Source organism: Delphinus delphis, chromosome 14, assembly GCF_949987515.2.
Source record: "Delphinus delphis chromosome 14, mDelDel1.2, whole genome shotgun sequence".
Classification (NCBI taxonomy): Eukaryota; Metazoa; Chordata; class Mammalia; order Artiodactyla; family Delphinidae; genus Delphinus; species Delphinus delphis.
Window position 1 is genome coordinate 25019494 of NC_082696.1, and position 23861 is coordinate 25043354.

Consider the following 23861-nt stretch of genomic DNA (forward strand, 5'->3'; position numbering starts at 1 on the left):
AGTATTCATACATTATAGTCGAATAACTGTAAAGAAGTTATTTCTAACTGCTCTGGTTGAGATTTTAAAGGCTATTTATTTGCTGCATTTCATCTTCTATAGCTGTTTTCTCTCTTTGAGTCACAGTTCCTTCATTCCTTCTTGAGGTGGTTACTTGTAGAAGAATGGCAACGTGATTTCAGTAAGGTCTTTGATAGTCTCCCGTGATCTCCTTATAGACAAGACGGTGGAATATAATTTGGGTAGCAGATCTGTAGCCAGTTGGACATCTCTATCACTCAAATGTTTACCAACAGATGGATGTCGTTCTGGAGGGAGGGCTCTGTGGCGTGTTATAAGGAGTAGTCCAGGTATAAGAAACGCTAAGGGAGGAGCAGGTTGGTGTGGTGGAGTAGATGAGCTCAGTTTTGGATATTTCTGTGAGACTTTCAGGTTGAAATGTCCTTAGCAGTTGAGCAAATGGATTTGGAGGAGGGAAGGAGGAGGAGAAGAAAAGGAAGGAAAGGAAAGAAAGAAGGAAGAAAGAAAAATTGAGATCTAGTTAAATAACACACGTTTATTAAGTACCAACAAGCTATATACCAGGCAGTGGCTAAGCACTTTACAGGTTGTAACTCATGTGGGTATCACAGCAGCCATGTAAGGATGATCTTGCTATGATCTCTGCTTTACAGATGAGGAATGGAGATATGAGTGGTGAACTGCCTTTCCCAGAGCCACACAGCTGGGAAGTGGAAAGAGCTGAGCTGTGAGCTCTGGTGAAAAATGAAGAGCTGGGCATTTAAGCAATAAAGTCATAGGTGTAGCTCTGAGAGCCTCTATGAGCTGAGGTACAGTAGCTCCTCCAAGGTCAGTGTGTTGGCCTATAGAGGCTCAGAAAAATAAAAGCCATATTTCCTGCAAATGTGCATTTTTCACAGTGTGTTCATAGCTTTTAGCCCCTCAAATTAGGAAAATATAGAGTGAGTGAAAAAGGAGCATGGCAGAAACCTGGGAACAGCTTCAAGAAAGTGGAAATGGTCAAAAAATGGGAGATGCAGCATAGAGTCAAGGGCCAAAGCAAGCACGAGGTTGTGGGTGACATCAGCAGAGCCATTTCACAGGAGGGATGGGTGGGAGAGAAGATTGCAGTGACTTGGTTTGTGGACCTGGAGACCTCAGATGCAGACTAGTCTAGAAGCTTGACTAGGAAGGGAAAGAGAAAGAAGGTGGGGCAGCTAATTATATAGAAAATTAGGATGAAGGGAAGGGTTTTTAATCTTTTAATGAGAGGCGTGAGTGTGTCTTAAATGCTCAAGTGGCAAGTGGGGATAGAGAGAGAGCAAAGATTCCAAAGAAGAGTGATTGTAGGAGCACGGTGTTGGAGATGCAGGAGCAGATGAATCCTTCCTAATAAGCACAGGCAGGTAGAATGTCCACCTGGAGATGGAGGAAATGATGTGTAAGTATACAGGTAAGTCTGGAGGTAGAGGAGAAGCCTCTGTACTGTTTCATCATGAGGAAATAGTGGCCCAGATAAGCTAAGAGATTGCTATCTGGTCTCACAGCCAGCTTGTAGCGTTTTTGGAGCTAGTAGAATCCACTGTGTTTCCATGATATTATTCCTCTCCCAGTGAAAAAGTCTCCCCTTGACTTCCAAGATACTAGGCTATTTTTGGATCTTCTCAGGCTTATTTGAGGAACTCTTTTCTGGTTTTCTGGATCTTGTTTCTTTTCTTACCAGTTAAATGTGTTCTGGGTCCCCTTGTAGTGTGACATAGTTGAATAGTTAGGGATCCTGGGGCCTGACCTGGGTTCAGACTCCGACTCTATTGCTTCCTAGCTTTGAGCTCTTGGACAAGGTACTTAAATTTACTGAGCCTTTCAGCTACCTCATCTATAAAGTGGGTACAATAAAACTTACCTTCAGATTACATGAGGATTAAGTGAGATAATATACACACAACGCCTGGCACAATCCCTGGTACGTAAGAGGTGCTCAGAAATACAACGCCCTGTCTCTTCTCTCTCCCTTGGTGAGATCCCTAGAGACCCAGGCTCCTTGCTTCTGTGCAATTTTGAGAAAGTCACTGAATCTTTCTGAATCTATTTGTTCATGTCAAAAAATGGAGACAATCTTACTACACACCACTGTTGTGAGAATGAAGATGGCTCTATGGAAGTCTCCGGGAGACTGCTCCATCAGTCTCTGTTGACTCTAAATCTTACCTACTTCCTGAGCTTCACTTCTCACCCATTATGAACATCTCCCCACAAGCGTATTTTCCAGCCTCTTCTCACTTGAGCATTAGGTTCTAACTACTTGTTGGATGTTGCCTGGATCATCTGCTAATGGGTCTGATTATTTTTATTTTTAACTTGTTATACTCACACTCGTCTGTGATCTCTTTTGTATCTTACATGGTTGGCAAACTCTTCCTCCTGACCTTTACTTTCCCTGGTGGCAGCCACTTCTTCTTCTATTTCTTCTCATTGTACTGGTTATTTTCTATTTGCTATCTCTCCCCTCCTCCATCCTTCATGCCTGAGCATCTCTTAGTCTCCCTAGCCAGCTGGCTTCTCATGAGAAGTCCTCGTCCACAAGGGGGGAAAATTGTCTATGCTCTGCTAGAGAACATAACCATGGTTCTATTAAATTGGAAGCTAAGATGACCCTCTTGGTTATTTGGGGCTCCTCTTGCCACTGGAGGTATTGGCTGCTTACTAAAGAGATATCTGGTTGTTGCTACACAAAACAGTCAATGGAAAGCTATTGTCCAGGACTCAGATCCTGCAGGAATGAAGGTTTGGTTTACCCTAATGGGTGCTGACCAAGAGTAAAGAGAATACGGAGTGGGTGGCAGAAGAAGGGTGCTGTGGTCACCAGCTTAGACCCCCCCAAGACTAGTTATAGAGGTGCGTGCGTAACTTATGCTAATTGATTTTTTTCTTTATCCTCCCCTCCTTTCCTGCTACCCCGTATGAGGTTCTGAATGTAGTTAACATTGCAATTTAGGTCCTGCTCAGAACATAACTGAATTGATATCCTGTGGCTGACAGTAGCTAGGGGTGTTTCCCACATGTTGGGGGTCAGAGTTTCTTCCTTGAGGGAGGAGCAGAAATGGATGCTGAGGGGAAAAGGTGGGCTGTTCTGATTAACCTCCATTTGTGTCTGCTCCCCTCTGCCCACCACAACAATTACCTGATCTGTTCTAGCCCAGGATGTTGGGCCAGCTTCCCACCAGTGCGAAGTACCAGCAAGAGATTGAAAGTGAGGAGAGGAGAGGTTGGGATATTCCTTCCCCACCCCCATTCTCTTCCTGCTCAAGGGCTACATTTTTGGCAGTGAATGCACTTCTTCAGTTTACAAGTGACCTCCTTCTCATGGCACCAGCCTGTATGGTGCTTTGAGAACACTTCCTTCCCCTGGGCTTTTTTTCCAGGTCAGGTAGGTTCTTTGGGAAACAGACTCTGATACTCTGTCTGTAGAAGGTTTGCTGAGGAGTGAGTGCTTGGGGTTGCTACTTGGGGTGGGGAAGTGAGGGAAGCAGGACTGGGCAGAATATGTTGGGATGGCCCTGCAGTTAGTTGTCACAACTGGGCAAGTGGGCGGGACCTTTACACCTCCACGTAGACCAGTCATTGTGTGTGGTTGCCTCTAGGGAAGGGCATGTCTTCAGTAAGGAAGTTCCTTTTAGTGAAGGACAAGTCCCAAAGAGGGATTTGGCTAATGCCTGTTGGCCACCAGTACTCCCAGCTGCTGGTGGATGAGGTCAGTCCTGGAGGGGAATCAGGGAGGTGCTCCTCTTACACCCTTCAAACCCAGGGGCCCCAAAGGCTTCCCACTACTGCTAGTCCAGGGGGTCTGAGCATCCACTGATGCCTCTCTTAACCCGCTCACACCTCTGGAACATCTTATCTTTGTTCAGTTCTTTTAACTGAACCATCTGAGTTGATATGTTTCCTTTCAGAGCCCTGACTAATATAGATATTAATTTACAAATGACATAAATACAAACTCTCACATGTTCGAGAAGGAGAAGTTCAGTACCTGATGATAGGGAGACCTGACCTGGCTGGGGAGGTAAGGGCAGGTTTAGTCAAGGGAGTGACGTGAGTGAACATCTGAAAGGGGAGTCAAGGTAACTATAAAGAAGAGAATAAGGCGGGGGGAGGGGAGGAGGAAGGAGAGACTTTTTTTTTGGCCATGCCACGCAGCATGCATGATCCTCACTGACCAGGGATCGAACCCGTGCCCCCTGCAGTGGAAGCTCGGAGTCTTAACCACTGGACTGCCAGGGAAGTCCCGGGAGAGAATCTTTTAACTGAAGAAAATATTGAGTCTGTACGGCCCACCCCATTCTCAGGTGAGGGTGAGAGTAGAGGCTGGAGAGGAAGGCAGGACCACACCTTCAGGCTTTAAGCCCCCCATTAAGGATAATTCCAAGGGTATTGGAAATGCTTTGCAGGTTCTGGAGCTGAGGGCCATAATCAGATTTGCATTTGAGGAAGATCTCTCTGGCTAATCAAAGACCAGTGTCATTTTTAATTTGGGGAAAATTACCACTTGCCTGCCAGTGTCTGTTAAAAGCAGAAGACTCTTTGATTTATAGAAGTCTCCAGACTGACTAGACAGAAATTTCTATCACTTGGCAAATCCCACATATAAACTACAGTATATTTCATGGACGGAATGTTGCATGTTACACCCCACTGTGCCTATTGTGTCTTTTTCACATTATGATAATTTGTTGCATTTTTTCCTACTGGGTAAGTGATACTAATAGTGTATCAACCATGAGACTTTTCATACAATAACAATTTGTACTATATATCAAAAAGTTGGAAAATACTGTATACTCTATCAGGACTTCTGATTTTGCTTTCCACTAGTTTTTGGAGTCTTTACAAAGTATATAAACTTCTACCACTTTGGTTCTGGAGTTGATTTAATAGGATTTCTCTTTATTCTCTCTTCAAATATGTTAATGGAAAAGTGTGAATACAGAGCGCTAGTCGTGGTTTCATGTACAGATGTAGTCTCGGACCTCAGGGCCCCTTTCTGCTTTCTCAGTTCTTGTTGACTGTTGAGCAGAGATCAACAGAGTCAAGGGCAGAGCCCGATCCCTTGCAGAATTTATGAATAGAGGAAGAGGGGTGACAGCCGCACAGAACAACTGACAGGAGGGCTGTGACCAGAGCCCAGAACACCAGCCTCACCCAGTATTTCTATCCTGTCGCCCTTCCCTGCACACCCTGCCTCACCCAGAAAGGTCCCAAACTGGGACCTGGGAGTTTAATATGCTATTGCTTTGTGTCTCTAGTAATTTAGGCATGAAGATTCTCTTTATCTAAATAATTAACCAGAAACAGTTGATTCTGTCATCTCATTGGGTTAGTGTTACTGGTCTAATTGTGTGCCTTAAAAAGGTATGTTGAAGTCCTAGCCCCCAGCACCTCACACTGTGACCTTCCTTGGCAGTAGGATCTTGGCAGACGTAATAAGTTAAGATGAAGTCTTACTGGAGTAGGGTGGGCCCTTAATCCAGTATGACTGGTGTCCTTATAGGAAGGGTAGAGACACAGAGACAGAGACTTGTGGGGAGAATGTGGCCATGGGACAGCAGAGGCAGGGATTGGACTGATGCATCCACCTGTAAGCCAAGAAACACCAAAGATTGTTGGCAAATAAATACCAGGAACAAGGAAGGATTCTCCTCGACAGGTTTCACAGGGAGCAGGGCCCTGCCGGCACCTTGATTTCGCATTTCTAGCTTCCAGAATAGTGAGACAATACAGTTCTGATGTTTTAAGCCATCCAGTTTGTAATTTGTTATGGCAGCCTGAGGAAATGGATATAGTTGGTGTCCATTTTTATCATAAACCCTGAGGTGAAACCCATATCTATTATCATGTAACGTTTGAGTCCTTTTTGATAAGATTTACTGACTACTAGAGGGACAAAAAAGATTTATTGAGCATGTAGAAAATATTTTGTTTCAAATGGGATAAATATTTTATTTCCATTAAAGGCAGATTTTAATTTTTTCCTTTTGGATAATTACCAAGAAGAAGACATCAACTGTACATCCCCTAGTTGGTTGATGCAGTTTGCTCTCCTTTGTCATTAAGAACATTTCTTTTTTCCATTCACATAACCATAAGTCGTTGTTCTATCTCTGAGATTTCATATCTGGTGCCCCCTTCTCTAATCACCACGTTCTTGCCTATTTTTTCTGATATTCCCCTGCAGCCACTTCAGGCCCATTCCGTGAAGTTCTGGGCCTTCCCAGGACTGCATGCTGGAAACTCTTCCCTTGAACTCAGGTCATTTACTTATGTTTGTCCGCCACGTTCTCCAATCCACCTCATACTCCACAGACAGCCTTTTAATGATGATCTTCATTGTGACCTTGATCCCCCTGAAGTTCCCACTGTGTTAATTTGCAACCGTCTGCTCTCTCTGTTCTGCGGCTTCTAGAGTGCAGAAAAGTTAGATCCACCTACCTCTTACTCAAGCCATCCAACTCACCTGAGCTGTCATTCAGTAATTCTTGTATTCTTCACTTGTTGAGTTGCTAAGAAACTCCCTACATTTCCTTTCTTTTTTTTTTAATAAAGTATTTTTATTTATTTATTTATTTATTTATTTATTTATTTATTTTGCGGTACGCGGGCCTCTCACTGTTGTGACCTCTCCCGTTGCGGAGCACAGGCTCCGGACGCGCAGGCTCAGTGGCCATGGCTCACGGGCCCAGCTGCTCCGCGGCATGTAGGGTCCTCCCAGACCGGGACACGAACCCGTGTCCCCTGCATAGGCAGGCGGACGCTCAACCACTGCGCCACCAGGGAAGCCCCCCACATTTCCTTTCTCATATCCCCTCCAAATGGATGGTTTTTGCTCCTGTCTTACTGAGATCTAGGCCATCTGGCAACTTCATTTGTATTCTTGGTCTCATCCTTCCATATTCACTTAATTCTCTCCAGAATCTTCAATCCCTTGATCACCCACCACTTCTTCCCCTCACAAATTCCTATGTATTCAACTGAAGTAACAGAAAAATCCAACCAACAGTTTAGTGCTTCTCAAACTAAAATATTACAATACATCTGATTCACCTGGGGAGCTTGTTGAATTATTCTCAGCCAGTCTGGGGCCTGTGATTCTGTAGTTCTAATGAGATTCCAGGTGATGCTAATGTTCCCGGTCCCCAGACCATGAGGATTTACCCCTTAAGTGCACATGGGGTCATCCTTATGGGGCAAGTGCAGTATTTGCATGATGGCTTTCATTCTTCTGGGTTGCGTCTCATGGTCTCAAGATCCTGCCGCAGTTCCAGATATCCCATCATGATCAGAGTGCATCCAAAGGCAGGAGGCAGCGGTCTGACCAGAGAGACGACAATGAGAGAGCCTTCTCTTTTCTTTCTCCTCTCATCAAGGAGGTGAATATTTCTTGAAGGCTCCCACTTCCCCTTAAAATTTATTGGCTTAGAGTTGGGTCACACCTGACCACTCACTGTCAAACCAGGATGGGACAGAAGGATTATGACATCTCAAGAGGCTGGACATACCGGTACACAAGGTGAGTTCTGTCAGCAGAAAAGGGGGAGGACGGCCCACTAGGATGGGCAGTGTCCTGGCTTTCATAGCGCCATCTTGAGCCAGACCTGGTTTTCAAGCACTACTTTGAGGGGAAAAATGTTTTGATAATAATGCCTTATTGAATCCATTTTTGAGCTTCTTTTCATGGCAGTTTTCTCTATGAATGTTCCATACACACACACACACATCCTCTCTCTCTATATCCTCTCTATTCATATCACTGATATCTGGCTTCTGCCCCCACTGTCATAATGGAATTGTTCTTTTGAAGGTTGCCAATAACCCCTTCCCCACTTACCTCTACCTGCCTCGTTTTGGCCACTTTTTCAGTCTTAAGCTCCGCTACCCTAGGGATTGGTGAAAGCCACCACTCAGATTTCCTCCTTTGTTTTCTTTCAATCTCCTTTCTTCTCCTCTTGCCCCCTGGCTGGGGCCTTTCCCTGACTTGGACCTTAGCTCTCTGCTCATCCATCCTTACAGTTAGTCATCTATTAGCTCTTAGGACATCTGTTCTCATGTATTTAAGTATTACCTTTAAGTAGTACCTCTATGGCTCCCAAACCTTATCTGAATTCCACCCTCAGATCTTTACCTACCCATGACATCCTTCTAACTGCATGTCACACCAAACCACTTCTCTCCCAAATGAGATTCTTTTCCTACTTTCCTTAACTTAGTAGGTGGCATTAAATTCTTCTTGGAATAAATTAGCATAGTTTTTTCTGTTATATATATTATTTTACAGGATGTTAACGGGGAAGTTATGACTGATGCACCAGGAGATGACAGCTATCAGATACCAAAATGAGTTAGGATGGAGACTACAAGGTGGAAATCTCAAAGTACTAAGTGGTTGAGGACTGATGAGATACCTATTCAGGCAGAGACTACAAAAGAGGTTACTGTTGGGAGGGCTTTGGGAGGAGCATTTGTTTGGATGGAGCTGCCTGGGGAGTTTTGGCCTCATTCCGCAAGGGTAGGGGCACTGGCATCTAACACCAAGCCAGGTGAGGACTTTCTCAGAACCTCTGAGAGCGTGGTGTAGGCTCCAAGCTGACGGTGGATGGTGCCAGATTCCCACCTGAGGAAGGTACTGCATCCTATGGGGCAGAGTAGAGGGCCACGTCTGGGAGGAAGTTGTTCTACCTTTCAACCATAAGCTTTCTAGAAATGTGTGAATCTCAGAGACCATATGGGATTCCACAGTAGGAAGGTCAGCTTGGGGTCATTTTGAAAGGGATTCTGCCTAAAAGGTCTTGCTGGAGAGTTGAGAGGACCCAACAGCGAGAGTCTGTGCGGAGTGGACTCAAGGAAAACCAAGACTGAGGTAGAATAAGCAGTTAGAGAGACTTCCTTGCCAGCCTTGCCAGCCTCTCGGGAAGTATGTTCCAGCATTCCCAGTAGGGGCCACAAAAGTGTTCATGAAAGATTTGGCTTCAAACGTCCATCAGGCCCAGAGGGTGTGATGCCCTTTCTGTCAGAGTACCAGCCCAAGATAAACTTTCCTGCTGCCCCACGCCTCCCTCCCCTCATGATTGTTAGCAAGCTGGCCGGGGAGGGTGAGATGGAGGACAAAGCCCTTTGCCTGACTTCTGCCCACAGATAGCCCTGCTGGGGAAGGAGCAAGATTTTAATTACTGAAATAAGAGCATGTCTTATCTCTAAGTAATAGCAGGACTTTCAATTACCTGAGAGAAAACAAAATAGTTATGGGACTGCTTGAGTTGTCATTAAGTGGAAGGGGAAGAACTGATTTTTAATGGGGCGGTAGGCAACAAAAATTGAGTTGCTTTTATGGGTACACTCCACAAATCCTGTTTATTCAATGTTCTGGTTACGTAGAGAGCTTAAATTCAGCTTCTGGAGTACTGAAATCATTTTATTAAAAAATTCTATTCAGGGCTTCCCTGGTGGCGCAGTGGTTGAGAGTCCGCCTGCTGATGCAGGGGACACGGGTTCGTGCCCCGGTCCGGGAAGATCCCACATGCCGCGGAGCGGCTGGGCCCGTAGGCCACTGAGCCTGCGCATCCGGAGCCTGTGCTCCGCAACGGGAGAGGCCACGACAGTGACAGGCCCGTGTACCGCAGGAAAAAAAAAATCTATTCATATTGCCCCAGGATTACAAATTAACAAAAATGTCCTTGCTCCCCTTATATTAGTTTATGTGATTAAACCATATTTCTTTGCAGACTAAGATGACAGTCTCAAGGGATGAGAAGGATGAATGCACAAATTAATGAATGCTGAACGACAACAGTCTGCTGAAGCAGTTAGTGTTATTCATGATAAAGGACATGTATCTAGACTATGTAAAGATCTATTCCTTCTTAATAACAAAAAGACAATAATCCAGTCTTTGAAAAATGGACAAAATTTCTGAACAGACATTTCTCCACAAATGTATGCTATCTTATTACAAAGAAGAGAAACAAATGGCTAATAAGCACATGAAAAGATGCTCCAAATCATTAGCTTTCAGGGAAATGTAAATCAAACCCACAATGAGATACCACTTCACAACCATTAGGATGGCTAGAATTAAAAAGATAATATCAAGTATTGGTGAAGATGTGGAAAAACTGGAACCCTTGTACGCTGCTGGTGGGAATGTGAAATGGTGCAGCTGCTTTGGAAAATGGTCTGGCAGTTCCTCAAAAAGTTAAACATAATTAGCATGTGACACATCAGTTCTACTCCTGGGTGTATGTATACTCAACAGAAATGAAAACCTATATCCACACAAAATCTTGTACATGCATGTGCATAGCAGCAGTACTTATAATAGCCCAAAAGTGGAAACTCAGCTGTCAATCAACGGATGAATGAACGAATGTGGTATATCCATGCAATGTAATATTATTCAGCCATAAAAGGAACTGAAGCACTTATATAGGGTGTAACGTGGATGAACTGGGAGAACAGGATGCTAAGCAAAAGAAGATAGACACAAAGGGGCACATATTGTGTAATTTCCTTTATATGAAATGTCCAGAAGAGGCAGATACATAGAAACAAAAAGATGAGTGAGTATTGAAGAGAACTGTGTTTTTGGTGGAGGGGGGGATAGAGGAGGAGGTGATTAAAATGTTCTAAAATTGTGATGTTTGCATAACACTGAATATACTAAAATCCACTGAATTGTATAAATAGGTGAATTATTTGTGAATTCAAAATGTTAATTCTGGTTCCCTGCACCGGGAGCCCCCTGATGGCTGGGATGGAGCCAGCTTTGCTGACTGTATCTTAATTTTCTAGCCAGGCTTCACACACAGGCGCTCAACAAATACTTCTTGAGAGAATCACACACTTTTATACTGTACCTGATGTTTATACGGTGCTTCATAAATTTCAAAGCATTTTTTTCAGGGACAGCAGCAGTTCCTTTGTGCCTCATAATAACCCGCAGGTTGTCAGAGTGCGTGATCTCTGAGACTGTTATTTGCCCGTATTGTGAAAAATGATCAGCTGTACAAGGGAAAGACCAGAACCCATTTCTATTAACTTTCATCTGAAGGTGCTCCCTTAGGCCTGTTTGTCTTGCACTTCTTCTGTCTCCCAGAGAAAGGGAATCCACTTTGTAGTACAATCAGCACAGCTCTGGGAGACTGATTCCCAAACTGCAACCCAACAGCACAGCAATTCGGGTCACTTGGGGGGCAGAAACCGAAGAACCGAGATTCCTTTGCTGAGCAAACATAGCGAGGAGGCCAGTGAGATTTTAGCTTCGGGGTATTGGACTCAGTCTCCTCAAATACTTCTAACCAGAAGGTTTGAGTTAGTGGGGTGTCCCATGACCGTGATCTCAATAGCATTTAGCTTAAACGTCTTCCAGGCACCGAATTCAGGGTTCTAGGTTCTGGTCTGCCCTCTCTCCCGTCCCCCCACCCACCCACCCCCGCTCCCCACTTTCCCAACACACACACTCACCCTCTCTCTCTCTCTCTCACATGCTTGGGGCAAGAAACCCAGGTTCAGCACATTTCTCCAGGACCCTTCCAGATGGAGGGAGGGAGCCACAGGAGGAGCCATTTTGCTAAGAAAAACTCACTTGAAGCACCTCCAAAAAGAAGTCCTTAGAGTCCTCCCCGCCCCCCAGTTGGGACGCGCGCACTCCTAGTCGGCTACAGAACCCCTGGCCACTGGGCGATTTAACGAGGTCCTCTTTTAGATCCACCGAAGCGGCCCGGAAGTCGTGGCCGCCTTCCAGAGGGGGACTGGGAGAGCCTAGGGAGACCCACAGAGGCCCCGGAGGGGCGCCGGCGGGCGGGGCGCGCTGACCCGGGCCCCGCGGGCAGAAGCGCAGGTGAGCAGCCGGAGCTGGGCTCGCCGCCGCCGCCCTCGTGCCTCCGCCCCGCGGCGCCCCACCCCTCCCCGGGCGGGGGCCGGGGGTCGGGCGAGGGCTCTGCCCAACCGCCGGGGGGGCTTTGACGGGAAGTGAGGCGGCGACGTGGGAACCCCCAGACCGGGCGGCTGTGCCCGGCCCGCCAGGGTACGTCCAGGCGCGGGGCCACCACCTCCCCGCGAGCGCTGGGAGCGGCGGCCGCGGGAGCCGCAGGTGGTTCCCCGGGCCGGCCCTTTTCTCCTCCCCCTTTCCTTTCTTTCGCCTCCCCTCCCTCTCGCCCGGTGTCGGCGGCACTTCCCCCGCTTCCTCCTCCCTCTCCAATCGGGAGGGAGGGAAGGAGCCGCCGGCTCTTTCCTGCCTCCCTGCAAACTTCAGCGGGACTCGCGTCTCCACTCGCTGCCTCGCCCGCCGCGCCCCCAGCCCGGGAGCTGCTCCTCGAACTTCCTTTGGCCGCGCGGCCCGGGAACCCTGGCGGCTGGAAGGGCGCCAGGCGGCCGCCGCTGGGACCCTCCGGAGTCCTTCCCCGCGGCTCCCCGGGCGGCCGCCGCTCCTCCTCCTCAACGCCCGCCCGCCCGTCGGTCCGTCCCGCCCGCCCGCCTCGCCGCTCCCCGGCGGGTAGGAGCCTCCCGGCTGCCCCCTCGGCGCCCCGCCGCGCCCGGACTTTTCTTTGTGTTGGATGCGGACTGGCGCCCCGCGCCGACGGGGGCCGGACTGAGTGCCGCGCTCGCCTGCGCCGCCCGGCCCGGCCATGCCCTTCCACCAGAGGACCGTGGAGCCCGCGCGGCTGCGCCAGCCGGAGGCTGCCGGGGCGGCGGGCGCGCCGCTCTTCCGCTCGCTGGAGCAGGTCAGCTCGCACGCCCTGGTCTGCCTGCTGGAGCAACTCGCTGACCTGTCGCGCTGCGCCGGGGACATCTTCGGCGAGCTCGAGGGACAGGCGGCCGCCCTGGGCCGCCGTACCGCAGCGCTGTACCGCCGCCTCGACGCCCTGCACGCCGCCACCGCGCGCCTCGACCACCGCCGAGTGAAAATCCGTGAGTGGCAAGCGGCTCGGGGGAGGGGAACGAGGCGGGGAGGCGCCCAGCCTGCTGCTCCCTCCCGCCCCCTGGCGGCCCCGAGCCGGCTCTCGGGCATCCGCGCGGAGCCCCGGAGCCCCGGCCCAGCGCGAGGGTTGGGCTCTCGAGTGGGGACGGCGGGACCCGAGACCCGGCGTGCGTGCAGGTGGCGGGCGCGTGTGGCATTCTCGGGTTCCGAAGGTTCCTGGCCGCCTCGAAGGAGTGGGCGCCCTGATGGAGTGTGAGAATTGGGCTGGCCCCGTCCCACTGTCCGCTCCTTCCCTCTTGTTTGTGTGGGAGGCTGAGAGGAGCCCCGGGGGCGCCGTAGGCAGAGGAGGAGCCGAGGTCGTGGGAAAAGGGTCCGGGAAAGGTAGTCTGTTGCGGAAGCAGGGTACCACATAGGTATGGACTTAACGATGTTTCTAGTCCTTGAGACTTCAGGAGGATCCGTTTGTGAAAATCTGAGGATCTCAGCGAGCGTTGGGGCTGCATTCACCTCTCTGACCGGTGCTCTTACCTAAGTACAAACAAAAGTCCGCTTTTAGTTCAGGGTTTTCTTTTTTGGTGCTAATTTTTGCCTCTTCCCGACCCCCGGCCCCTTCACTGACCCACCAGCTCTTTATAATTCAGGGAGCCTTGACCTTGTAGTGAAACTCAGCATCCCATTCGTCTTTGTCTAACCTCCTGCAACTCTGAAAATCAAGTCTCTGTCCTGAGGTAGTGATCTCTCCAAGCATCTATTTCATTTCAGCAGCTTAACCAGCTCCAGTGAATGAAGTAACTGGAATTTCCTGTTGGCCCAAAGTAGAGAAACTTTCAGTGTGATGTTTATGTGGTTTCTCCCCTTTTGGTACATGGACTTGGTCATATTCCTCAGTGTAAAGAGTAAAGTGAAGATGGTTGATGAATTGCAGGGTGGGAGGGGAGGTGTTGGTGTAAAACACGCCTAGATTTCAGCAGCTCTGGATGAAATACTGTCTCTTAGAATCACTTCATATGCAATCTTGAATAGCTGGTTTACATTTTTTTTTCATCCTTGCTAGAAAAGCTTAGCTCTATTTTACCACTTTACAACTGGAACAGTTCAAGTTTTTAGTACTTTAATACTGGTGAGATTGTTTGCTGTAATACATCTTTCTCCAAGTTGTGAAGTTATGTGACGGTTTTACAGTTCATCTCTCTGATATTGCTGTCAACACATCCTTATAAGTTGTGGGCTGTTCTCAACCAGGGAGAGTTCCCCCCATTCCTCCTCCACCAAAAAAGAAAGTTAGAAAGGGCGGGGGAGTCAAAGTGGTCTCATAAAGTTGTTGGATATAACAAGAATATATCTACTTAATGTGAATACTGACCTCATGCATCAGGATATACTGTCTTAGTGGAATGTCATTGTCATCTCAGTAATCACTAGATGCTTCTATGCCTTTCCCGTGTAGAGTGTCTGTGTGTAGGTGAAGGAGAATTTCACCCTTGAAGAATGCTGTGATGAGGCAGATCTGACTGCTAGGTGAACTGATCTATTGTGGGAACTGAAAGACAAGAGAAAACTCCCTTGGAGGTCAAGAACTCCTTCTTTTGCCAGTTTTGTTTTACATTTGAACGTATCACTTTTCTCTTCATACATATGCACCAATAGCTAAGGTTCATAGTCAAAATCCCCCAAATTCCCTGAATTAACTAAGGTTGTCCCGATTAGTGACTGAAGTAACTCACTTCAAAACTTTTCACAAGTTTCTTTGAATCTTTGGCTTTGATTTCATACTGCAAAACCTGGCTCATCCTTTTTTTTAATGATGGAGAAGGAAGTCTTTTATTGAATATAATTATGTCTGAGAGTAGAAGTACACATATAGAGAAGAAAGCTGAACTATAAAGACATGGTGTTTTTGTGGGTTTTCACCTTCACTCACTTAACTTTTTTATATGCTAAGACGCATTGAAACACCATGCATTCATCTTATTTAGACTCTGTTAGGATTCTTTTTATTTTAATGTCTTGTTCCTGTGTAAAAGCTACATTTTGAAGTCATTTTGGTCCCCTTTTAGGCAGGTCTAGAGAATAACATGCTACATTACAATGGACGCATAGACTTTTAGACTTGAAACTGCCTGTAAAGGACATCTCTTTCATTAACTCTTAACAAGGGAGGAAACCGAGTCCAAGAGAGTTGAAGTGATTAGCCCCAGGTTAGGTGGTGGGCTAATGGCACAGCTGGGCCTGGAGCCCAGACCTGATTGACTCGCCTCCTGTCCCACTGCATATATCCTGCCCCTTTTAGGGTTCGTGGGAATGGGGAACAATTTAGATACATTCCATAAACAGTCCCAAGGATGACAGTGACCATTTAATTTCATCCTTCTTGTCAGATAAACCTTGTAATGAGTCTCCCAAGGAGCAAGTAACAGAACTGAACAGTTTATCAGAAGCCAGAGTGCAGCAGCAGTGTATATTTCACTGCCTGATGGGTCTCTACTATAATCACGGGTGTGAGTGGAGCTGTTTAAAAAACGTATACACTTTTATCTTTCCAGTACAGAAACAGCATTTTAGTCCTGTGGGCCAGCCCTGCCTCAATAATTCTGAGAAGTATTTAGTCAAGTTTGCCATTCCTCAAAATCTCATAGGTAATCATCCAAAATAATTTTTTTGTTATAATTGGGGATAGCATACATCATTTTTTCCCTCCTGCTTATCCTTAAAGACTCCCCTAATGCTTCCCCCAACACCACCAGGTTGGAGGGAGGGTTCCCATGGCATCCAGTATAGGCATCTGTTCGGTCCCTCCATCCCCACATTTACCAGTGTGGGCTGAAATCTTCTATTCATTTCTGCTCCCCTCTGCTAGATAGCAAGCTCCTGAGGTAAGGATGGCTGCATCTTTGTTTTTCCAAAGTTTAAAACAGTGCCTGGAATGCGACAGCTCAATCGATATTTGAACTGAACTAATATTTAGTTTCTTAGTGCTCAGTGTCAGGAAGAATAACTACAAAAACATTTGGGAGGGGGCTTCCCTGGTGGCGCAGTGGTTGAGAGTCCGCCTGCCGATGTAGGGGACACGGAGGATCCCACATGCCGTGGAGCGGCTGGGCCCGTGAGCCATGGCCGCTGAGCCTGCGCGTCCGGAGCCTGTGCTCCGCAACGGGAGACGCCACAGCAGTGGGAGGCCCGCGTACCGCAAAAAAAAAAAAAAAAAAAGCTTTGGGAGGGACTGTTATACTGACTGCTGCAAGTCTGCATGAACAAGACAATTGCTTTATTTTATTTAATTAATTTATTTTTTTTAAAGGGAACATTTTGTTTACTTATTTTTGGCTGCGTTGGGTCTTTGTTACTGCGCATGGGCTTTCGCTAGTTGTGGTGAGTGGGGGCTACTCTTTGTTGCAGTGTGCGGGCTTCTCATTGCGGTGGCTTCTCTAGGTGTGCAGGCTTCAGTAGTTGTGGCCCGCGGGCTCAGTAGTTGTGACACACGGGCTAAGTTGCTCCGCGGAATGTGGGATCTTCCCGGACCAGGGATCGAACCCATGTCCCCTGCATTGGCAGGCAGATTCTTAACCACTGTGCTACCAGGGAAGTCCCGAGAATTACTTTAAAAACAGATGAAAAAGTAAACTTTCTGCCTCTTTAAGGTTATGAGTATACTTCCATAAAAGTCAAATGTCGTTAATTCTGCTGACAAAATAAGTTCCCATTAAGAATAGTGACAGTGGCCAGAAATCTGGGTAGTTACATCTTGGCTCTGTAAATATTCGAAACAGACTTTTCTATACAGAAATCAGTAGACACTCAATCTAACAGCCCTGTATTATTTTTAAACCCTGAGTGATTTGTTTCTTTTTATAATTAATAATAACATTATACTATGTAGCACTTTTATAACTGAAAGAATGTTTTTCAATTCTTGCGAGGTAGGAAGGCCAGGTTGTAGTATATCCGTTTTATGGACAAAGAAATGGAGGTTCTGGAATTAGTAAGAGGTATACATATACAGACATTGAGTCTTCTGATTTCTAGTCCCAAACTTCACCTTAACAGTGCTTCCTGGGTGAATACGAAATGTAATTGTCGAAACAGATTTGGAGAAAAGATGATTTGCTGGCTTTTTTCCCTTATAGCTCCAGAAAAGCAGGTTTTTCACCCCCTTAGAGTCTAGGAGTGTTCTAAGTTCAGAGAGGTTTGTTGTGTTGCACGACTGTAGGGGCACCATTCACACCTTAGTGTATGTTAACTGTGCTTCCGTGGGGTTGGTGTGGTTCTCAGCATGTGCGCCCATACGTGATGGCCTTGGTAGAATGTATACAATTTTTATAGGTGAGATAAATGGCACTCAAGATAGCTTGCTGGCAGAAAGATCGTTTGGGCACTGTTTTTGCATAAACAAGGGATGGGTTTGTATTGTCTGTATTAGGCAGACACTATAGCCTAATACTTTCCGGGTGGTGCTTTAAGTGTCAAACTGCATTGTCCTACCTCACAATGAATGTTCTCCTGACCCAGCCAGAGGGTTGGCTGGTCCTGATGTCAGAGTATCTTTGCTTTTTTCTCAGAATGAATCTTTCATGCAAGGTGCTTGTCAGAGTTGGGAAGACAGTACAGACTTCACTGCACTCTTAAGAACAGGTTGTGTGATTGTTTTTGTGCCTGCCTGCCTGCTGATGAATGTTTGTTATTTCTGGTGACATTGGCATAAGACTTGCTTTCATTGAAACATACCACATGCTGGGGAGGATGTTGGTGTGGAAATGAGGCCTCCACCAACCTCTAATCCCTGGATGGTCCCTAAATGTATTACTAGAAACTGACAGCTGAGCAGCCAGACTGCACCTCAGGTTTAGGAGGCCGCAGGAGATGAAGCAGTGTTTCCCATACTTGCCTGACCTTAAGAACTGCCTGGAACTCTCGTTTAAGTTACGGATTCCCAGATCCTTCCAAAGCTTTGTTGAGTCGGAGTCTCCAGTAGGCTTAACAAGTGCCCTTGTGTTCTTAGAGGACTTGGAGGAGTGCTGAAATAGACAGGAAAGCTCATTGGGTTGAGAATTGGGAGACTTGAGTCTGGCTTCACCTCTGCCATTTTCTAATGCAGATCTGGAGTAACTTATGCAAGACCTCCTTTCCTTATCTGTAAAATAGAGACTTTGTCTAAAATAACCTCTATGGGCCTTTCCAGTTTTGGCATTTTGGGATGCTAATGAGGGGTTACTATTTGGTAATAGTAGTATCTCAGATGACCTTGTAAATACAACTCTGATCAGTAATCTCTCTCCGATTCTTATCGTTAGGCATCTAAAAAAGTGTTTGTGTCTAAAGTCAATTCTTTATGACCATACGGACTCCTTTAACTCATATTTTACCCACGTGGAGTGCATGGAGCTTCACATCTTGAGGGGTTAGTCATTTTCCAAACACATCAGGTAGGTACTTGTTTCAAATTTGGCGTATATCCTGCCCACAGCCCATTCATAGCTTCCTCTTCATCTTTGAAAAGTGATAACATCATTTTGGAAAGAGAACTGTTTAAATGCATTTGCCATATGTTAGATTTCTTAAAAAGAGAGTTATTTTTGAAAAAAATTATGAGCATGTATTGTTTAAGCCAAAACATCAATCTACTTTTCGACTCCTGGGTACTGAAACTATAATTACTTGGTTTAAAAAGCTACCTAGGGTTTCCCTGGTGGCGCAGTGGTTGAGAGTCCGCCTGCCGATGCAGAGGACACGGGTTTGTGCCCCGGTCTGGGGGGATCCCACGTGCCGCAGAGCGGCTGGGCCCGTGAGCCATGGCCGCTGAGCCTGCGCGTCCGGAGTCTGTGCTCCGCAACGGGAGAGGCCACACAGTGAGAGGCCCACATACCGCAAAAAAAAAAAAAAACTATCTACATTTAGGTTGAAATGATTTATTTAGCAACTACCTAGTTTTCCGCTATATGAGAGAAAGAGCCAGTATTAAAATTTCATCTGTATGTATTGTGTTAGGATTGGGACTAGCAAATGAAAAAACTTACATAATAGGAGAGAGATCTTTGAGAGTCTTAATATTTTGGAAGAAAATTTAGAAACAGAGAAGAATAACGCAGTGTTTTCCTCTGGCTATCATTTTAATATGTTTTAAAAAATCACATTTTAAGTATAAAATAAAATGGTTTGCACCTAACTAAGCACCTAGTAACTTATTTATTTCACTCTGTTTCTCCTCAAATTGGTTTATATCCTGGAATGAATTAATTTTGCAAGATTTGAAGTTCAAACTCAGCAGGATGGTGCTGGATGATGTTACGGTTGTGGTAGAGGATGTTACCTTTGTGCTGCACGCCTTAGCAGCACTTTAGACAAATGTAACAAAAGAGATGGAGCATCTGCTTTTGAATGAGGGCTCTTCTGAGCAAAGGCCCTGGAGGTCCCAGCCTCAGTCCCTTTCCTTGTGAATTAAATGACATGTCTGTGAGAGCATTTAGCATCACTCCAACAAAAAAATGACATTAGTGGTATCAGTATCTAGGCAGCAGCACAATTCCAGTTTCTGGTATTGGGCTGTCTTTTCGGCAACTTTGTACTGTCTGATAGTGAGGACAGCTAATGTCAGAGCACTTGCTATAGGCCAGACACCTTACTATGTACACCAGCTCCAGGAAATGGATACCATTATTATTTCTGTTTGACAGATGATGCAGCTAAGCCACAAATAATTTGTTTGTCCACATTCACAGCTTAGTAAGCAACAGAGCTGGGATTTGAACCCAGGCAGACCTGTGTCCAGAGCCTGTCCTAACCATTCTGTGGTACTGTCTCTCCTCAAGTCATGGTATTTTGTACTCAGATGAGGAAAGCTGATGCTAAGAGGACATGGCAGAAACCTGGCAAGTGTCTAGTGGGGTCAGGCTGGGGGAAACTCTAAGTCTTTTGATCTTCTCCCTTTTCCTTCTTTTTTGGTTTTGAAACCTCTCAAACTATTAGCATATAGCCAAGAAATGTGAGACATGCCTCTGAAGTACTTAGCACAGTGCTTGGCACACAGCTAATGTGTATTTAGCCTTTGCTGTTGTTTTGATGACAGTGAAGGCTGAGTTAGCATATGAGGGTACATGGATGTTCATATACTACTGCAGGTGGCCCAGTCCGTCTGAGGCCACTCACTGAAGCCTAGAAGATGAAGCTTTGGTCAGAGGTAAACATACGGATACTTCTCATTTGAAAACCAGAGAGTTCTGCCCAGGATCTTAAAGTACATGTGGTTCCTGACAGGAAGCTGGGAAGGGTGGTGCTTTCTTTCTGCCTCCCAGGGGTCTGGCCCGTGGAGCTGGGGTTGGAGGAGCGAGCCTTTCTCCCGGGGCCTCTATGAGGATGTCTGAGAGCCCTCTTCACCTCCATTTCCTCCTTTCTCCTTGTGGCAACTGCAGGCCCAGCTCAGCTCCCACTGGGTGCTTAGCTCTAAGAGCGTCCCCTTTACCCCAGATGCCCAGGGAGCTGTCAGCACCTAAACCCTGCTCCTACCTGATTTCACATCCCCACTCAGAACTTGAGGGGAGCTGCTCAGACCTCAGCTTTCCCTGGGTATCTTGGACACAGAGCAGTTGTTAGCACTATTTCATTCACCTCGTGTTTCCCACACTTTCTGAGTTATCAGAAATGCACCTGGGCCCTGTTTAAAAACAAATTCCCAGGGATTCTGGAGACTCTGAGTCAGCAAGTCTGGGGTGAGGCCAGGAACATGCCTGGCTGACAAGTACCCCCAGGTGATTCTGATTAACCGAGTTTTGGAAGCACCAGTCTGTGTTATGTGTTAGGAATCTGGTCCATTGAAGATGGCGGGCTAGTCCTCCATTCATGAAGTGTATTTGGGGTTATTCTGCTAGTGCTGAGTTGTACAAGAGGAACAGGGTCCTTCTTCAGGTACTTTACCGTATGGTGTCAATGATTCAATATGTAAGTAAATATTAAGGAATTAAGCATTATTGACAACATTATTTCTTCCCTTCTGGAATAAGATTTTTTTTTCCCCCTGTGGGATGGTGGGAATTTTCTTCCATTAATATTCTTTTATTTTCACTTATTCTTCTGATTTGTTTCACAAGAAATTACCCACCCACACCCCCAGAGGAAAGCAGTGTCTTGCTTGGGGAGAACAAACAACTGTTTCTGGTTATTCTGCAGGGAAATCCTCTCTTGTTCTTTTCCTCTACTTTTTACCCCTTCAGATTAAAAGCTGGTAAAGTACTGTGTGGAGAATTGTGCAGTAACTGGCTGATTAAAACGGCAGAAACACATGGTAGAATGAAATGGGGGCTTGCTACGTGGCTATATTAGACATCCGATGAAATGTTCGGCGGACTCAGAGAGCACCATGTATAGCAAAGGAAATCGAGTTCAGTGGAGGCTATGCTGTGCACAGCCAACTCATGCCTGACTTACGTTGGCATCTGAGAACGACCGTTGAGGCGCTCTGCCATTTCCCTGCGATGGTCTGGCTGCTGTGACCACCATCTAGGCAAGGGAGCCGCCTTTCCCTCTCTCAGGATGTTCCAGCTGTACTTAGCTAGCTGGTGGCATGTCAGGGAGCTCCAGGTAGCCTGACTCTACAGCTGGGATTCTTTACTTCTGCATTATATGAGAGGGCTAAGGTTGGTGGAAAATCATGATGCATTCCAAATAATCTTAGCATAACTTTTCATTTCATTTATTGAATAGGCAGTACAGTTACATTGTTGAAAAAAATATATACAAAGTTATGCATTGAAAAGTCTCACTCCTGCTTCTGTCCCCTTTCTGCCATGTCCTCCCCCACTGCACTAGAATAAGCACTTTATTAACTTCTCTGTATTCTTTCAGAATTTCTTCATGCAAACATAAAAATGTTAATTTATGTTATTTTCCTTTCGTTTGCTATCTATCGATATATAATTTCTGGATCGTCCTATTGCCTTTCTTTATTTGTATATGTGATCCAAAGTGATTATTTTCATTATTTTTGTGTATGTCTTTTAAGCCAGTTTCTTTTTTATTTGTAAAATCGAAGTTAACTCTTTTTTTTTTGTCAGAGAATGCAGTTGCTTTGGGAAAAACAAGATTAATTAACCTTGAAATGGATTGTTAATCTAAGCAGCTTCTTAAATGTTTTTTATTGCCAGTGCTTTGATTTAGATACATTTAAAATATGAGCTTCCCAAGAGATGATTAATCTTTTCCTGTATTAACAAAGGAAAAGGGAGGAGGGGCTTCTGTTAAATGTTTGTAAGAACACAGTGTAAATTGAGTTTATTTAAAAGTGGGCATTTTCTGCCTTTTATCTGGATATCCAGCATGCTGCATGTGAATTACTTCCTGACGTGGGAGGGGGCTATTACTGATATAGGGCTGCATTTGAATTTTAGTGTGGAATGTTTTACTCTGAGATAGTGACTTCATTAGCTAAATAAATGCATACGTTGCGGAGGTCTGCTTGGTATTTTTAACTTCACTGTCTTGGTTATATCTACCTTGAGTGCAGAGTACAGTGCAGAGTGACACTCATAGACATTTGAATGAAACAACTATAGACATTTGAGGTTTTTTTTCCTGGTTGTCAGCCTGCTTTAGACCAAAGGTTGGTACTGAATTAGTACAGAAATGACTAACTTAAACATTATTCATGAGTGTAGACTCAGAAACTTAATCATTGAATTACACAGCCTACCGTGTAGTTTTGTGTAAATAAAAGTACATTAAAGAGCTTTCAGCCTTGCAAAGTATGTCATCAAATAGTTCTGATTTAAAATTATAATGTATATTCATCAAATATTTCAAACCTGTAAAGTACAGAGAATATAAAGAAGAAAAAGTATTACAACCTAGGGAGTGTCCATTTCCTCTTCTTTTTCTGGTTAATAAATATGTATGGATCTATCTATAAGTATAGCAATAGATAGCATTTTTAACAGAACGGGGAACATCACTGTCGCTATATAATTTTTTGTCCTGATCTTTTAAAACCTAGCTTATATTGTGAGAATTTCCCCCAGGTCATTGACATCCAGAGGCTGTTTTAAATGGGAGAAGCATTGGGGTGCATCTCTCTGACAATCTCTTACTTTGCTTTGGCTCCCAAGTGAAGTCCTTATGATGTTCCCAGGGGTCTGTGTGTTCACACAAGAGTTATCAAGCAGACAGAATTTTTTTTTGTTCTCCTGGTGCTTCCTAGGGTTTGTTCTGTGTTTAGTTATTTGAGAACTTGTCAATTGCACTCATGAGTAGTGTCTAGGAGAGGATGTGTTGGAGTTTTATCTGTTAGTCCAGTGGATTGCTAAGTCTTTGTCATTATCCCCATCTACTTGAAAAATTCATATTTTATGTCTAAGATTGTTTGCCCAATATGACAGTTCTCTGTATCCTTGCAGCAAAGAGATCGTTGAGTCAAAAGATAGTTGTCAAAAACAAACAACAACAAAAAAAAGATAGTTGTCTCCTTCCTTCTTTTTTGGTTCTTTAGTTGAGCTGCCTTCCTGTTGTACTAATAAATACTATGTTGCTGTTTTTCCTCTGAAGTTACATTTCTTTTTCCCTTGAAACACAAGTAACATTTCCCTTTTCCCTTCACCAAAATGGCAATTAGAAATCTGTCTCAAGGTTTCTCACCTTGACAGGCACCTTGTCTTGGCAACATATGGGGTCTGTTTAGATTAAGCTCAAGAAGATTTAAAAACAAAGGTCTGTCAACTATCTCTTGCTGCAACTTTGGTTCTTGTTTTGTGGAAAGATGAGGATTAACCTTGTTCCTTTTATTGTAAATGCTGGATGGTTTAGTTGAAAAATGAATAGTCTGTGGAAAAATAGGGGGATGGGGCAAATTCACTTATGATAAGGGTGGCAGGGGATGAAGGTGTGTAATGGGTGGGAGAAATGTCTTTGAGTGCCA

At 45.5% G+C, this 23861-nt stretch overlaps 1 protein-coding gene across 2 annotated transcripts in view; it reads left to right on the plus strand.

Annotated features, from left to right (window-relative positions):
• Positions 1 to 12306: 12306 nt before the first annotated feature.
• The window catches only part of NHSL1 (NHS like 1), a 237961-nt gene continuing 226406 nt past the window's right edge, over positions 12307 to 23861 (plus strand). For both annotated transcript variants that reach the window (XM_060029892.1, XM_060029894.1), the window contains exon 1: positions 12307 to 12957. In XM_060029892.1, the coding sequence (XP_059885875.1) occupies positions 12675 to 12957 (283 nt within the window). In that variant the 5' untranslated portion in view covers positions 12307 to 12674. The remainder of the gene's footprint in view (positions 12958 to 23861) is intronic.